Consider the following 17344-nt stretch of genomic DNA (forward strand, 5'->3'; position numbering starts at 1 on the left):
ACCTAGATAGGATTTTAGACAGTGCTGGGGAGGAGCCGGCTGTCGTGGTACATGTGGGCACCAAAGACATAGGAAAATGTGGGAGGGAGGTTCTGGAAGCCAAATTTAGGCTCTTAGGTAGAAAGCTTAAATCCAGAACCACCAGGGTAGCATTCTCCAAAATGCTCCCTGTTCCACGTGCAGGTCCCCAGAGGCAAGCAGAGCTCTGGAGTCTCAATGCGTGGATGAGACGATGGTGCAAGGAAGAGGGATTCAATTTTGTAAGGAACTGGGGAAGCTTTTGGGGAAGGGGGGAGTCTCTTCCGAAGGGATGGGCTCCACCTTAACCAGGGTGGAACCATACTGCTGGCGCTAACTTTTAAAAAGGAGATAGAGCAGCTTTTAAACTAAAACAAAGGAGAAAGCAGACAGCCGCTCAGCAGTGCATGGTTCGGAGGGAGGTATCTTCAAAGGATACTAATTATGCATTAGAATTAGGTCATCCTGACAGTGAGGTTCCAATAATAAGAAAAGTAGTCCAAGTGCCTGTAACTAAAAACTCACCTGAGCTAAAAAATTCTAACTTATCCCTATCATTTAAAAAGCAGAATGAAAATACAAACAAAAAACAAACTTTGAAATGTTTGTATGCTAATGCCAGAAGTCTAAGAAGTAAGATGGGAGAATTAGAATGTATAGCAGTGAATGATGACATAGACTTAATTGGCATCTCAGAGACATGTGGAAGGAGGATAACCAATGGGACAGTGCTACACCAGGGTACAAATGATATCGCAGTGACAGAGTTGAGCACCCGGGAGGAGGTGTGGCGCTTTATGTCTGGGATGGCATAGAGTCCAACAGGATAAACATCCTGCATGAGACTAAATGCACAATCAAATCTTTATGGGTAGAAATACCTTGTGTGTTGGGGAAGACTATAGTGATAAAAGTATACTACTGTCCACCTGCTAAGAGAAATTAGGGAAGCTAACCAAATTGGTAGTGCGGTAATAATGGGAGATTTCAATTACCCCAATATTGTCTGGGTAAATGTATCATCGGGACAAGCTAGAGAGATAAAGTTCCTGGATGGAATAAATGATACTGTTATGGAGCAATTGGTTCAGGAACCGAAAAGAGAGGGAGAAATTTTAGATCTAATTCTTAGTGGAGCACAGGATTTGGTGAGAGAGGTAACTGTGGTGGGACGCTTGGCAATAGCGATCATAATATGATCAAATTTGAATTAATGACTGGAAGGGGGACAGTAAGCATATCCATGGCTCTCGTGCTAAACATTTAAAAGGGAAACTTTGATAAAATGAGAAAAATAGAAAAAAAACTGAAAGGAGAAGCTACAAAAGTAAAAAAAAGTGTGCAAGAGGTGTGGTCATTGTTAAAAAATACTATCCTACAAGCACAGTCCAGATGATTTCCACACATTAAGAAAGGTGGAATGAAGGCAAAACGATCACCGGCCTGGTTAAAAGGGGAGGTGAAAGAAGCTATTTTAGCCAAAACATCTTCATTCAAAAATTGGAAGAAGGATCCAACAGAAGAAAATAGGATAGAGCATAAACGCTGGCAAGTTAAATGTAAGACATTGATAAGACAGGCTAAGAGAGAATTTGAAAAGAAGTTGGCCGAAGAGGCAAAAACTCACAGTAAAAACTTTTTAAAATATATCCGAAGCAGAAAGCCTATGACGGAGTCAGTTGGACCATTAGATGTTCGAGGGGTTAAAGGGGCAATTAGAGAATATAAGGCCATCGCAGAAAGATTAAATTATGTTTTTGCTTCTGTGTTTACTGAAGAGGATGTTGGGGAGATACCCGTATCGGAGAAGGTTTTCAAGGGTAATGATTCAGATGGACTGAACCAAATCACGGTGAACCTAGATGATGTGGTAGGCCTGACTGACAAACTGAAGAGTAGTAAATCATCTGGACTGGATGGTATACATCCCAGAGTTCTGAAGGAACTAAAACATGAAATTTCAGACCTATTAGTAAAAATTTGTAACCTATCATTAAATCATCCATTGTACCTGAAGACTGGAGGGTGGCTAATGTAACCCCAATATTTAAAAAGGGCTCCAAGGGTGATCCAGGAAACTACAGACCAGTTAGCCTGACTTTAGTGCCAGGAAAAATAGTGGAAAGTGTTCTAAATATAAAAATTACAGAACATATAGAAAGACATGGTTTAATGGAACAAAGTCAGCATGGCTTTACCCAAGGCAAGTCTTGCCTCACAAATCTGCTTCACTTTTTTGAAGGAGTTAATAAACATGTGGATAAAGGTGAACCGGTAGATGTAGAATACTTGGATTTTCAGAAGGCGTTTGACAAAGTTCCTCATGAGAGGCTTCTAGGAAAAGTAAAAAGTCATGGGATAGGTGGCGATGTCCTTTCGTGGATCACAAACTGGCTAAAAGACAGGAAACAAAGAGTAGGATTAAATGGACAATTTTCTCAGTGGAAGGGAGTGGGCAGTGGAGTGCCTCAGGGATCTGTATTGGGACACATACTTTTCAATATATTTATAAATGATCTGGAAAGAAATATGATGAGTGAGATAATCAAATCTGCAGATGATACAAAATTGTTCAGAGTAGTTAAATCACAAGCAGATTGTGATAAATTGCAGGAAGACCTTGTGAGACTGGAAAATTGGGCATCAAAATTGCAGATGAAATTTAATGTGGATAAGTGCAAGGTGATGCATATAGGGAAAAATAACCCATGTTATAGTTACACAATGTTAGGTTCCATATTAGGAGCTACCACCCAAGAAAGAGATCTAGGCATCATAGTGGATAACACATTGAAATCATCGGTTCAGTGTGCTGCAGCAGTCAAAAAAGCAAACAGAATGTTGAGAATTATTAGAAAGGGAATGGTGAATAAAACAGAAAGTCATAATGCCTCTGTATCGCTCCATGGTGAGACCGCACCTTGAATACTGTGTACAATTCTGGTCACCGCATCTCAAAAAAGATATAGTTGCGATGGAGAAGGTACAGAGAAGGGTAACCAAAATGATAAAGGGAATGGAACAGCTCCCCTATGAGGAAAGACTAAAGAGGATAGGACTTTTCAGCTTGGAGAAGAGACGGTTGAGGGGGGATATGAGCGAGATGTTTAAAATCATGAGAGGTCTAGAACGGGTAGATGTGAATCGGTTATTTACTCTTTCGGATAATAGAAAGACTAGGGGGCACTCCATGAAGTTAGCATGGGGCACATTTAAAACTAATCGGAGAAAGTTCTTTTTTACTCAACACACAAACTCTGGAATTTGTTGCCAGAGGATGTGGTTAGTGCAGTTAGTATAGCTGTGTTTAAAAAAAGGATTGGATAAATTCTTGGAGGAGAAGTCCATTACCTGCTATTAAGTTCACTTAGATAATAGCCACTGCCATTAGCAATGGTAACATGGAATAGACTTAGTTTTTGGTACTTGCCTCTTTCTTATGGCCTGGATTGGTCACTGTTGGAAACAGGATGCTGGGCTTGATGGACCCTTGGTCTGACCTAGTATGGTGTTTAAAATCATGAGAGGTCTAGAACGGGTAGATGTGAATCAGTTATTTACTCTTTCAGATAATAGAAGGACTAGGGAGCATTCCTTGAAGTTAGCATGTGGCACATTTAAAACTAATCGGAGAAAGTTCTTTTTCACTCAACGCACAATTAAACTCTTGTTAATGTAGCTGTGTTTAAAAAAGGATTGGATAAGTTCTCTGAGGAGAAGTCCATTACCTGCTATTAAGTTGACTTAGAAAATAGCCATTGCTATTACTAGCAACAGTAGCATGGAATAGACTTAATTTTTGGGTACTTGCCAGGTTTTTATGGCCTGGATTGGCCACTGTTGGAAACAGGATGCTGGGCTTGATGGACCTTGGTCTGGCCCAGTATGGCATGTTTTTATGTTCTTATGAATCATCCTCATTCAGTTCCAAAATAAAAACCTTTTCCTTTCTGAATCTTTGCTTCCCTTGGTAGCTTCCACAGGCCTGGATATAAAACCTGGAAAGGATTGCTGGACCAAATCCTGCCTCAAGATAAGGCCCGCAGCTTAGCTTACATTTTAAAAAGGCGTGGAGCAGAGCAAACTGAGGCCAAAGGTGGCGTTTCAAATAAGGGGTGGCAGTGTGTACCAAATTACGTAGCTGCATGTGGTTCCTTCTCCGTGGGAGAAAAAAAAAGGAGATTCAAATCATCTATAGCAGGGGTCGGGAACCCATGGCTCGCGAGCCAGATATGGCTCTTTTGATGGCTGCATCTGGCTCGCAGACAAATCTAAATCAGTGTGTCGCCACACTTTCCAGTCCCCCGCTGACCCAGCTGCTCCCCGGTCCTCCTCCGCCCGGGCTTAAAATGCTGTCAGCCCGGGCGGAACGTGGCAGAATAGCTGGAGTCGGCGGCACCGGCATGCTCTCTTCTTCCCGCCCCCTCGCGGCCTGGAAGCGGAAGTGGTGTGCATCGGGTGCGTGTGCGGGAAGAAGAGACCACGCTAGTGTGGTCAGCATCGGTCCAACGAAAAGAAGACTGTGCAGCGCGGCTCGGAGGAAAATAAAGAAGAGCTTCAACCGTGGCCGATGGGACTCCTCCTCCGCGAGGACTGAAAATGAAGGAGGTTAGCGTTGGGAGGAGGCTGCTGCCGCCGCGAGTTCCCGGGGTGGGGGTGGGGGAGAGAGAGTGAATGAGCGAGCAAGCATGTGTGTTTGAGATCCTGTGTGTGTGAGAGAGATTGCATGTATGTGAATGATTGAGAGCCTGTATATGTGAAAGAGAGTATGTCTGTGATTGAGAGCCTGCCTGTGAGAGAGAGAGCATGAATGTACGTTTACGACTGGGAACCTGTATGTGTAAGTTTGTGATTGAAAACCTGTTTGTGTGAAAGAGTATGTGTGTATGATTGAGATCCTTTGTGTGTGAGAGAAATCCTGTGTATGTATGATTAAGAGCCTGTGTGTATAAGTAAGAGAGAGCATGTGTGTCTGGGTGTGATTGAGAGCCTGTGTGTAAATGAGAGAAAGAGAGGACATGTTTGTAAGCATGTGAATGAGAGTCTGTGTGTGAGAGAAAAAGACAGCATGTATTTATGTGATTGAAAGCCTGTGTGTGTGTGTAAGCATGAAAAGATAGACAGCATGTGTGTAATTTTTTTGGAAATTTTCAAATTAAAGACGGTATGTACTAGTTAAAATGGTGTAATCATATTGTGGTTATTATACTCATAAGTGTTACCACACATTAGAACACATCTTAAGCATTCCCCGCAGTAGTTTGTTTATATTTGTTGGTGGGGGAAACTTGCAAGGTCTTGTAGTTTGTTGAAATTAAAGTGAATGCAGCCAAAATGAGAGAGAGAGAGGAGGAAATGAGGGGGGTGGGGGTGGGGGCAAATATCTTAAGGAGATAGAGAAGAGGGTGAAAAGAAGGAATCCACCTTTGCTCCTGCTGGAAGTTTTCTAGTGCTGAACCTGCTCCGAGTGAAAGAATTCCTAGGCTTTCACCTTTGGAGGCAAGCTCTCCTTATTCCACAGCAAGAAGCATCCCAGAGATCCTGCTCAATTGAGGGAGGGAGTGAAAACTCATCTCTGGAACCCACCAAGAAGCCTTCCAATCCAACCTACCAGTCTGAAGTCCACAGCACAGGATTATTGCCTACCATCTGATGGAGACAGAGAATACTGGTAACACTGGTGTCAGCACAGATGCTTATAAGGAGTGACATTAGTGAGCCTTTTGCTCTCTGTCTTCATCTGCTGATCGTTGAGCATAACCCAGTTGTCTGGACTAGCCTGACTGGATGCATAGTAAATTAATTTATCTATGAGAATTTGAATTGAGGGCTTCCAATCTAACAATCACAAGTAGCTAGTCTAAGTAGGGGAAAAGAGAGAAAGCAGAGTTATATACCAAAGGTTCTTTTTATTTATTTATATTCTGCTTTTCAGGCACTTCAAAGCAGATTACATTCAAGTATTATAGGTATTTCCCTATCCCCAAAGGGCTTACCATCTTACATGGTCATTTATCAAATTGCGTTAGGGCCCTAACGCCCGCGATAATGCCATATCGCATGCGATAAATGCATCGTTAGATGCGTATGCAAAATTTTAAAATGTAGTCAAAAAGGAGGAGTTTATGAAAATGAAGGGTATTTAATGTTGCGTGTGATAGCGTATTGCACGTTTTAATGCCAGAAATAACTACATCTTTTTTTCTTGGCGTTATGCTCTGCAATGTGCCTGAAAGGGATTTGCGATAAATATCACAAATCCCATTTCGGGCAGGAGGGGTTAGGGGAGGGTGAGAGAGAGTGGAGTGGAGAGGGAGAGCAAGCGCACACTTCTGGGATGGCACACATACTAGTCAACTATTTATACTACTGTAGAAGGGTGAATTAGTAACTCGATGTGAGGTTTTGGTGGTGGTCTAGGGTTTGGGGAGTAGTTTTATTCACAGATGTATGAACAGCACAGTACACATCGGTGAAGCTTTAATGTGATTTGGCGTGAGGAAAGTTACACAAAGATGAGATTTGTACACTGTACTCTCAACCTAGCTTGATGCACACCACAAAAATCTCACCTTGAATTACTAGTTGACCCTTCTATTGTGGTATAAATATTTGACTTATATGAGAACCTTATAAAGAGTCTCTTTTTCTCTAGCCAGGAGCAGCCCAAAACGTGAAAATGCCTGTCTGGGTACATCTCAGCTTGCGAAGTAAATTTATCACACCCATGATATTTTCAACACGTGTTGCAGTAAAATATCTATACGAAGCAGTAAAATAGTGAGCATTGCGGTATATAAAAAATTTCCCTAACTACGCCCCCCCTCCCTTTTTTTTGTTTTAAAATTGCAGGCACTATTCATAAGAAATTTATAGCAAAATGATGAATCTAGGTCTAAGTTTGTACCTGAAGCAATGGAGTGTAAAGTGATTTGCCCTTAACAAGGAGAAGCAGCAGGATTTGAACCCTGGCTTCTATAGTTCTATAGTTCTCAGTCTTCTGTTCTAACCACTAGGCTACTCCTATGAACACAGAAATCTGTGTTTAGATCCAATGCCTGGTACGTTGATCCACTGTTTAGCTTTGTCATAGTGAGGACAGGTGCAAAGAGAAAGAGAGCGAGAGAGAGATCAAATCTTCACTGAGGTGTACTGTGCTATTTGTACATCTCACTCTTTGTGAGAAACTGGTCACTAAACCACCACCAACACCTCACCTCACCTCGAGCTATTAGATGGCCCTCCTATAGGGATATAAATACTTCAGTACTCTGAAGGCCTTGTAGATAGGCATTCTCTCTCTCTCTCTTGCTCACACTCTCTCTCTCAAGATGTGAACATAGGAATTATCGCAGGGGGCAATAAGTTTACCGCACCATGCAATGCTACCAATGTGAAGCTGTATGTTATTGCGGGCATTATCAATGCATTAACGCAATTTGATGAATCTAGGGTAAGCTAGTAGAGCTTTGAACTATGTTGAACATGTGCAGGAATTCCCATGCGGTCACTGCCTCGTGTGCCTCTTCAGTCAGTATCAGAACTAAACTAGCCATGTAGTCAACTCTCCACAGAGGAAGGCAGCATTTCATGGCTAATTCATCCTGTTACTTGCGGAAAACACAATTTACAGTAAGCAAACTTGTTTTTTTCTGTCAATAAGCAGGTTGAATTAACATGTGGAGAATCCTAAGCTGAGGGTTGCAGCAAAGCGTTTTCATATTAAGCAACCTGGACACTTTGGATAGTAGACTACTGTGAGACTACATTCTGTAAACACTGTCTGTCCAAAACCACAGTCAGCTCTTGAAAAACTGTCTACATAGTGCAAAGTGTCACAGTTTTGCAGATATCTTTCAGAGAAACGTCTTTCAAATGAGCAATGGAAGAAGCTATAGCTTTCACTTGACTGGCTTTGACTGGTCCCACTGCAGTGTAACAGTGTTGATTGCAGGCTAATATCAAATTGGACAAGGTGCACTTGGTCACCTGTGTACCCAGTCTATTAGGGTCATATGAGACAAAAAGCTGAGAGACTCAACGAAGAGGTTGAATCCTTCTCTTATAATAGGTGAGAGCCTGTTTATAGTTCAAGGTATGAAGACACTTCTTCCCATCATATGACGGAAGAAAGTGGGCAAGACAATGGATTGATTGAGATGGATGACCGATATGACCTTTTGGATTAATAAGTAGCAGCACTTTGTTGTGGAAGAACTGCATACAAGGAGGGTAATGCACAAAGCTCACTAATCCTTCAAGCAAAAGTTACCACAACAGGGAAGATCACTTTCCACATTAGGTAGTTTAGCGAGGCCATCTCCGAAGGTTCAGAAGGTCCATGAGATGCTGAACAACAATGTTTAGATCTTAGAGCACTGGGGGCTTGCGAACCGAAGGTTTCAAGTTTCACAAACTTTTCATAAACTTGAAGAGGGGATGAGTCAAGATTGGCCTGTTATCCACAAAAACATGGTGAGCTGCAATGGCACTGTGAGGTGAACTTGCGCAAAAGCATGGCAAGGCCTAAGTCAGATAAAAGATGTAAATAGGACAACAAATGGTGTGAGATGCATTGGAAGGGAGTGAATCCATTCTGAGAACACAAGTTGCGTAATCTTTTTCAATTGAACAAGTAGTTCCGCCTGATTGAAGGCTTTCTGGCAGAAAACAGGATATAGTTGATGGATTTAGGCAAGGAGAGTTAGCTATTACTCAGTCTTCAACATCCAAGTTGTGAGCTGGATGTCCTGCAGATTGGGATGAATTAAGTGCCCATCTTCTTGTGTTAACAGAGATAGAGCTGATTCGCAGTGTACTAGAAGACACACAGAGATTCATGCAAGATAGGCATACCAGATCTGCCTGGGCCACGTAGGAGCTATGGAGGATCATTGAGCGAGTAAAGGAATCTGTGGAAAAGCGTACACAAGGTCCTTACCTGAATTCAATAGGAATGAATCCTGAGCAATCTAAGATCACTGGGATGAACTGAATCTGTTGCAAACAAGTTGATTGAGGGGTGACCCCATAATTTGAACAGTTTCTCACAAGTGGCCTGAGAGACCACTTGTGAGGACAAAACACTCTGAGGTGGTCAACTACAAAATTAGTTAGCCCGGTAGGTATGTGGCCTGAAGGGTTGAGCAATGGTCTATTATCCACTACCAAACCTACAGGACCTCCTGGAAGAGCATTCTGGAGCTGATGCCTCCCTATTTGTTGAAATACAACATAGCAACTTGGTTATTGGTCTGGATCAATATGCTCTTTCCTTGGAGCTGATGAGTGAAGACCAGCTGAAAATGTTTGATCATCTGGAGCTCAAAGAACTTGCTTTGTAGTCGCTTATCTTATGGAGATGATGCACTAGAACACAAAGAGTAAGTGCCTGATCCATAGGTAGGTACACCCTCTGGTGTATGGACCCTGATGAACTGAGGGGGGTTGGTCTAGAACCAGGTTGGACTTTTGGAAGTTGATGAGGCAGCAGAGGCCCTGTAATATTTGAATTTATTTTTTAACACTTTGTAACACACCATCCCTTCAGGGACCCAAAATGAGCCAATCAAGAAAGGTGGGCTGCTACTACTGCAAGGCACTTGGCAATGACTCTCGAGGGAGCAGAGAGGCCATATGGTAGCACTTTGTATTGGTAATACACAAAATCAACTTGGAAGTGGATGTAGAACCAACAGGCAGAGTGGATGGAATGCGAGTGCGTGCATCCTTTAGGTCCAGCAAGCACATCCACGCTCTCTGCAGGATAAGGGAAGGATCATCTGTAGAGTTCATTCTGAATTTCTCCCAGTGCAAGTAACCAAAATGTATGATCCTAAGGATCCATGTCGATTGTAATTAGATGCCACGATGGTAGAAAGATGGTAGATGGTAGATGGTTGGAACTGGTCTTCACATTCTGAATCAAAAACTGGGCCCAGATTTTGGTTGGGCTGTTGATTTGCTTTTTTAATTGTCGGCATTCTCATTGGTGAGGTCCTGCCAGAAGCTGATTTTGTTGTCTTTGCAGCCGCAGGGGTAATAGGCAGTAATGCTGGTAAGAGCAGAAGAGCTGCCTGTGGTATTATGACTGTACGGAGCAGCGGTCATGGATGGCTGACCTGGAGACATGGACAGTGATTCAACAGTCACATTTAGATCTTTTATTTGAGATTCCATTTCACACAACTCTAGGCAGGGGAGATCTGCAAGCTTTTCATGGACGTCCTCTTGAATGCTGCAGCATGGAGCGAAGCTGTGTGTAGAACACCGATAGAACATAAGAAAATGCCATACTGGGTCAGACCAAGGGTCCATCAAGCCCAGCATTCTGTTTCCAACAGTGGCCAATCCAGGCCATAAGAACCTGGCAAGTACCCAAAAACTAAGTCTATTCCATGTTACCGTTGCTAGTAATAGCAGTGGCTATTAAGTCAACTTAATTAATAGCAGGTTAATGGACTTCTCCTCCAAGAACTTATCCAATCCTTTTTTAAACACAGCTATACTAACTGCACTAACCACATCCTCTGGCAACAAATTCCAGAGTTTAATTGTGTGTTGAGTAAAATAGAACTTTCTCCGATTAGTTTTAAATGTGCCACATGCTAACTTCATGGAGTGCCCCCTAGTCTTTCTATTATCTGAAAGAGTAAATAACCGATTCACATCTACCCGTTCTAGACCTCTCATGATTTTAAACACCTCAATCATATCCCCCCCTCACCCGTCTCTTCTCCAAGCTGAAAAGTCCTAACCACTTTAGTCTTTCCTCATAGGGGAGCTGTTCCATTCCCCTTATCATTTTGGTAGCCCTTCTCCGTACCTTCTCCATCGCAATTATATCTTTTTTGAGATGCGGTGACCAAAATTGTACACTATTGTGCGGGCAAGTGTCAAAATATTCATACATTTATTTTATTTATTTAATTCTTTTATATACCGACCTTCATGATTTGTATCATATCAGATCGGTTTACAAAGAACCTGGGGGTTAACATTCATTTGGCATGGACAAGATACCTTATTGCCTCCTCCACATACTTGTGTGGTTGCAGGGAGCAGACTATTGTTTTGGTCCAAATAAAGAGTTTTAATTTTTTGAGGCATTCTTTAATATATTGCATCACGTAGAATTGATGGTGAGTGATCCTGGCTGAGAGCACAGTCCCTTAGAAAGACCACCTTGTCAACAGTATCAAGGAGCCAGTGGTCCTTCCCAAGTGGTGAATTAGAATGAATCCTTGTCTTTTTAGCATTTTTTTGAGGGTTAACTCCATGAACATCGACTGGTGCGATAAATAGTCAGCAATGTAACCTGGAGATTTCTGTATGTGGTATTTAAAGTCCAGCTTCCTAGCCACCACTGTCCCAGAAATTAGAGTTTCCCATGTCTGCAACTGTAGAATATTTAAGATAGAGCGAGTTGGACGGAATCTCTAGGATCTGAAGATGACCCATCACCTCTGTACAAAGATGTGTCCTTGTAAACCCTGACACAGAGAGCCCCTCCCATTTTTTCCAAAAATCTAGAGTAGGCAAGTTCCTCAGGTGGGGAAGAGTGCTCAGGTAGCTCTGGTGGAGGATCAGAGGTGATTCCAGTCGAGCCCTTGTCGAACTGTGTGGAGATCTTTGGCTAGGCCATGAATGTTGAGAGGACTGTGGTGATTCAGGCAGTTCCTCCGAAAGGAACAAAGGAGAAAAAGGGCTCTATGACACTCAAGCGAGAAGACTGCTTCAACTGAAGAGAGAGACAGAGGATCCCATGATAGGCAGCAAAGATGGCATTGCTGTGGATTGTGAAAAAGCTGTGGCAAACGAGAGAGCACTGGCTTAAAAAAGCTTCCAGGCTCCATGGAAAAAAACATGAAAAAAGCATGTAAAATGTCCGCCACCTGGTCTACGAATTTAAGAGTTCGTTTCTGGATTCAGAAATGGCGGTTTATTGGAAGAAAGAAATGGGTGTAATAGAGCAAACGGGATCTGGGATCTCCAGACAGAGTACTTGAGCCAGCAGTTGTGCCTCAGGAAGCGCACTCGTTAAAGGAGTAGGTGATGTAGGAAATCGGCTGGCCCCAGCAGGGGGTAGGCACGATATTGCTGCATGGGCAAGGCTGCCTGCAGAATAGATAGGACAGGTTGCACCAGTGGAATTGGGGACTGGGCAGTCTTTGAAGTCCATCCGCGGGAGTGTTGGAAAGAAGACCTTGAAACCGAAGAGGAATGCTCCCTTGATTTGGAATGTCCAGAGTGGCTATGAGCAGCCTTGAGGGAACTGAGATGTGAAGACAACTTAGAATGTCTGGAGGAGCATCCAGGAGTCAAAGGGAGAGTTTGTACTTTGAGTTTACTGGGATCTGCATTGACAGTATCAATGGCGCATCATGTTTCAGGCACTTTGAGGCACTGTAATTCGATGCACCATGCTTTGGGCGCGTCGATGGTTCCTAAACTGATGTAGCGTGAATTGAGGGGACGGTTGATACTTACTGCGTGGACCACTTGTGCTTCTTCGATGCATGTGGCTTTTGTTTGAAGCAATGACTCTTGGATCCTGACACATGCTGGGCTCTGCTGCTCAATCCAGAGGCAAGGATGTGAGCCATAGGGGAGTCTCTGGCACACTTCGAGCCTAAGAGGATCTCCAGGAAGATGAATTGTTATGGCTCTGGGCCTGTCTGAGGCTTTCGATCTTTGTGGCCCTAGAGCACAGAGATACAACCGCAGACCAAGCAGTTTGACTGGTCATGGTTAGGCCCCAACCACCAATAGCACAGTTGGTGCCCATCATTGACAGACATTATTTGCCCATAGACATAGCTTCCAGGAAGTGGTGCCACATGATTGGATAAGAGTGGTGTTGGTCCTGCTTCACAAGAGTAGTAACAAAGAGGAGGCTGGAAACTACAGGTTGGTTAGTCTCACTGCAGTGGTGGGAAAATTAATGGAGACTCTGCTGAAGGAAAAGGACAGTGAACTATCTACAATATGGTGAGTTACGGTCCAAAGGCAGCAAGGGTTCACCAGGGGAAGGTCCTGTTAGACAAATCTGATTGATTTTTTTTGATTGGGCGACTAGAGAATTGGATCAAGGAACAGCACGTAATGCGAACTACTTCAATTTCAGCAAAGCTTTTGATATGGTGTCACATAGGAGGCTCATGAATAAAATGAAAAGTGTGGGAATGGGCACCAAGACGGTGGAGTGGATTACAAATGGGTTGTCGGACAGGAGATAGCATGTAATGGTAAATGGAACCTACTCTGAAGAGAGGATGATGAAGTGGAGTACTACAGGGATCGGTTTTGGGACTGGTTCTGTTTGATATCTTTGTGAGCGACATTGCAGAAGGAATAGAAACATAGAAATGACGGCAGAAGAAGACCAAACGGCCCATCCAGTCTGCCCAGCAAGCTACGCACTTTATCCATTTTTTTTTCCCTTATTCTCTCTCCCACCTGTTACTATTGGCTTCCAGTACCCTCCAGCCCTAATTCCCCTCCACCCCACCACCAATTTAGAGAGCAGCTCCGTATCTGCATCCAGCTCAATTAGGGGTAGCAACTGCTGTAACAAGCAGGCCACACCCTTGCCCCATACTCTTACCCACCCCTGTTTTTATTTTTTTGTTTGTTTTTTTATTTTTATTTTTGGAGATAGCAGCCCTCCATCCTTCTGCTCCGTGAAGGTGGAACACTAACTACTGGCCACTGGCATCCCGCTCCGTGAATGCCTCTGTGGCTACTGCCGCTCCGTGCAGTGTTTTGCTGCCTCCACTTTATTCATGCCCTCTAGACTTGATGGATCCACAGTGTTTATCCCACGCCCCTTTGAAATTGTTCACAGTTTTAGACTTCACCACTTCCTCCGAAGATAAAGTTTGTCTATTTTTGGATAATACTAAGATCTACAACAGAATGAACACACATGAAGGAGCAGAGAGAATTAAAAGTGATTTGAGAAAGCTTGAAGAGTAGTCGAAGAATTGGAAACTGGGATTCAATTCTAAGAAGTGCAGATTCATGCATCTTTGGTGCTGTAATCCAAAACAGCTGAATGTGATGGGGGGGTTGAAAGACTAATATGCATAGTCTGAGAGAGGGACCTACAGCACATACTCAGTAGAGTTCAAAGCTCTACTAACTTGAAGAGAAAAGTCCATTAAATGCTGCCAGATGATGTTACCCACATGTAATGGCTAATTCAGCCTGCTTATCAACAGAAAACTCAAAGATTACAAAATAGATTTCTCCACAGAACCCAGGAGTGTGAAATAAACTGGCTCTCTAATACAACTGTCATGAGTCACCATTTATTCCTAGGAATAACACCAAATCTAATGGTTAAGAGATGGAAAAGCAAAAGATGCCCATCACAGAAAACCTATCTTAGTGCCTTTCTCCATACTCTGTATATGTAAGGACACTATCTATCAGACAATAGCTGGAAGAAAGTTCTAAAAATGTATGCATCACAGGTTGCCACTTACCTTTTCTTTTGAGTCTTTAGTCTCGGTGGCCTTGAGGGACTCAGGGTATGTGATTGGTTGCAGATCATCAAGGCTCAAAATATTCAGCTTAAAATCTTAAAAAAAAAAAGAAAATGGTAACTTGGGATTCAGAAAAGGAAAATTGGGTCTTACCTGCTAATTTTCATTCCTGTAATACCACAGATCAGTCCAGACTCCTGGGTTTTGCATCCCTGCCAGCAGACGGAGACGTAGAAAGTTTTACTGACACTGCTACATAACCTAGTGTGCCACCTGTGGTCCCTCAGTATTGACCTGTACCCAAGTCAAGATGATAATCACACTTAAAAAAACCATGAATTCAAACTCTCACAAGCAGGAGGATGGTAAAGTTGTAACCAACTGGATACTCCATCCCAGAAAACAAGTAAATGAACAGCCTAGAGAACCACTATCAGGTCTGCATTATATACAAACCATCAGTACGAGTGGCAGACTCTCCCCCCCCCCTCCCCCAAATGGGCGGGTCTCTGGCCTGATCTGTGGTATTACAGCAATGAAAATTAGCAGGTAAAAACCAATTTTCCTTTCCTGTTCATAACCAGATCAGTTCAGACTCCTGGGATGTACCTAAGCTACCCTAAACAGCGACAGACTGAGAGTCCAGCTCGTAGAGCACTCTCACCAAAGCACATGGAAGCCAGATCCCTCACATCCAAGCAATCACGTCTGGCGAAAGTGTGCCACGACTTCCAAGTAGCTGCTTTGCAAATTTCCTGCAGAGACACCTGTTGTGACTCGGCCCAAGAGGTCGCCTGAGAACACGTTGAGTGAGCTCTCAAACCCTCAGGTACAGGAAGACCTTTAGGAATATAAAGTTGACCCAATAATCTCTTTAAGCCACCACGCAATTGTAGTCTTAGATGCCTTACATCCCTTCTTTGGACCACTCCACAGTACAAAGAGGTGATCTGATCTCTGGAAATCATTAGTAATCTTCAGATATCTTAAAGCACACCTTACATCCAAGAGCCTACGTTCTCTTGCATGAGGCGTGGGAGGAATCCAAATCCAGAAAGGCTGGAAGTTCCACTGTTTGACTAAGATGAAATGCCCAAACCACCTTTGGCAGAAAAGAAGACACTGTGAGTAATGACACCCCCAAATCTGAAATCTGCAGAAAGGGATCTCGACACGACAAAGTCTGGAGCTCTGAAATTCTCCTGGCCGAACAAATAGCTACCAGAAAAACCACCTTAAGAGTCAAGTCCTGTAACCTTAGAGAGTTAAAAGGCCAGACCCTTGATCAAACCCTCCTACAGAAAAGTCAAAATCAGTCAGAGAGAGGGTGGAGTCAAGTTGGCAGCTTCCTAGGCTGCAGCTTTCCTCATTTTCAAACTTTTTCCTTCACTATGGCCCCGAAGAGGAAAGGAAAAACCAGGCAATACCCCTCCTTACCTGATATTTCTCCTGGCCAGCAAACTCTCAATCAATCTTAAGCCGATTGTCTGCGTTTGGGGATGCAAGGTCCGTTGAGCTCTGCAAAGGAGCGTAGGCACCTCTGGATATCAGTGTCAGTCCCCAGGAGCATTCCCCTCCACCTCAGCTGGGCACTCTTGATATTGTAGCATCTGAGACATCACAGGAGAATGATATGGCTGGCTCTTTGTGGGTGGGCGGGGGCGGTGAGTGCAGCCAGTGTAGCTCGGCCCAACTTGGAAACCAGCTTTGTTTTAGGAATCAAGAGACGCAGTCTGTAGGCTTCTCTGCATCAGTTGCTGTGGTTGGTGAATCTTCTGTCTCTCTCCTGAGTTGCCTCCCCCAGCCTCTGGGTAGGCCATCTCAAATCTCTCTGGATTCCCTCTGGTCAGTCTTGGAGAGAGTGGACTCTGCAATCAGTGGCTGTGCCTGACCCCAGTCTGTTAGTTAAATTGGTTTCAGAATTCTGGGAAGTTAATTTGCAAGGCTCCAAGGGACTGAATCTAGGGTTGTGGATATAGAAAAATGAGTTCAAGAAATTCAAAAGATGAATACTGTTTTGATTCAAGATAAGAAGTCTATGCACAAGAAAATCGAACAGTTGGAACACTTTTCAAGGCATTTGAATGTATTTTTTTAAGTTTTCCTAAACTTCCTGGGACTCCTATCAGACAAATGTTGAAAAAATATTTCACTAAAATTCTTGGTTTGCTTGCTGAAGCTTGTCCACTGATTAGTAGAACTTTTTTTTTTATCTACTCGTAGAAGAGAAGCAGTCCTAATTCCACCTGAAGAACCACTGGACGTATCCGCCTTAGAGAGTTCTATTGAAGAGGTAGTGGAAAGAGACTCTTTTGGTGTCTTTTGTATTTAAGCAAGATTTAAATAGGATTTGAAAATTATATTTTCATAAAGCTCATACTCTCTTATGGGAACCATATCTGGATTTATCCAGATGTGGTTAAAAATACTCAAGAGAGAAGGAAACTTTTTTTTTGTCAGGAAGTTCTTCCTTTGGGTACTAATTTTCTTCTTAGATATCCATTCAAGTGTGTAGTTTCATATGCTGGCAATAGATATTTTTTCCTTTCTGATCAACTTTGTTTCTTTTTGGATCAGAAGAAATCTCTCGTCAACATCTACAATGGCTCCAATTAGTTAATGTTCTTCGATCTGTAGCAAGTTAATGCTCGGTTTCCTAAAAATGTTTTTCTTTTAGATCTCCTATGCCTTTATGTTCACCCCCTCCTTTTATTATGGTCCATGGTTATTACTGAAGATGATATGATTTTTTTCTCACTATTTGATGATTTTTACTTTTTTTTTGTTATACTAGAACTCCTAAAAAGCCTTTTCTTGTCATGATTATGTCTATGTAA

The 17344-nt window shown here is 42.9% G+C and overlaps 1 protein-coding gene across 4 annotated transcripts in view; it reads right to left on the reverse strand.

Annotated features, from left to right (window-relative positions):
• Window positions 1-17344, reverse strand: part of C8H19orf44 (chromosome 8 C19orf44 homolog) — a 151149-nt gene that overhangs the window by 79724 nt on the left and 54081 nt on the right. For all 4 annotated transcript variants that reach the window (XM_029614218.1, XM_029614216.1, XM_029614217.1 and 1 more), the window contains exon 6: window positions 14508-14602. In XM_029614218.1, the coding sequence (XP_029470078.1) occupies window positions 14508-14602 (95 nt within the window). The remainder of the gene's footprint in view (window positions 1-14507; window positions 14603-17344) is intronic.

The sequence above is a fragment of the Rhinatrema bivittatum genome, chromosome 8 (assembly GCF_901001135.1).
Source record: "Rhinatrema bivittatum chromosome 8, aRhiBiv1.1, whole genome shotgun sequence".
Classification (NCBI taxonomy): Eukaryota; Metazoa; Chordata; class Amphibia; order Gymnophiona; family Rhinatrematidae; genus Rhinatrema; species Rhinatrema bivittatum.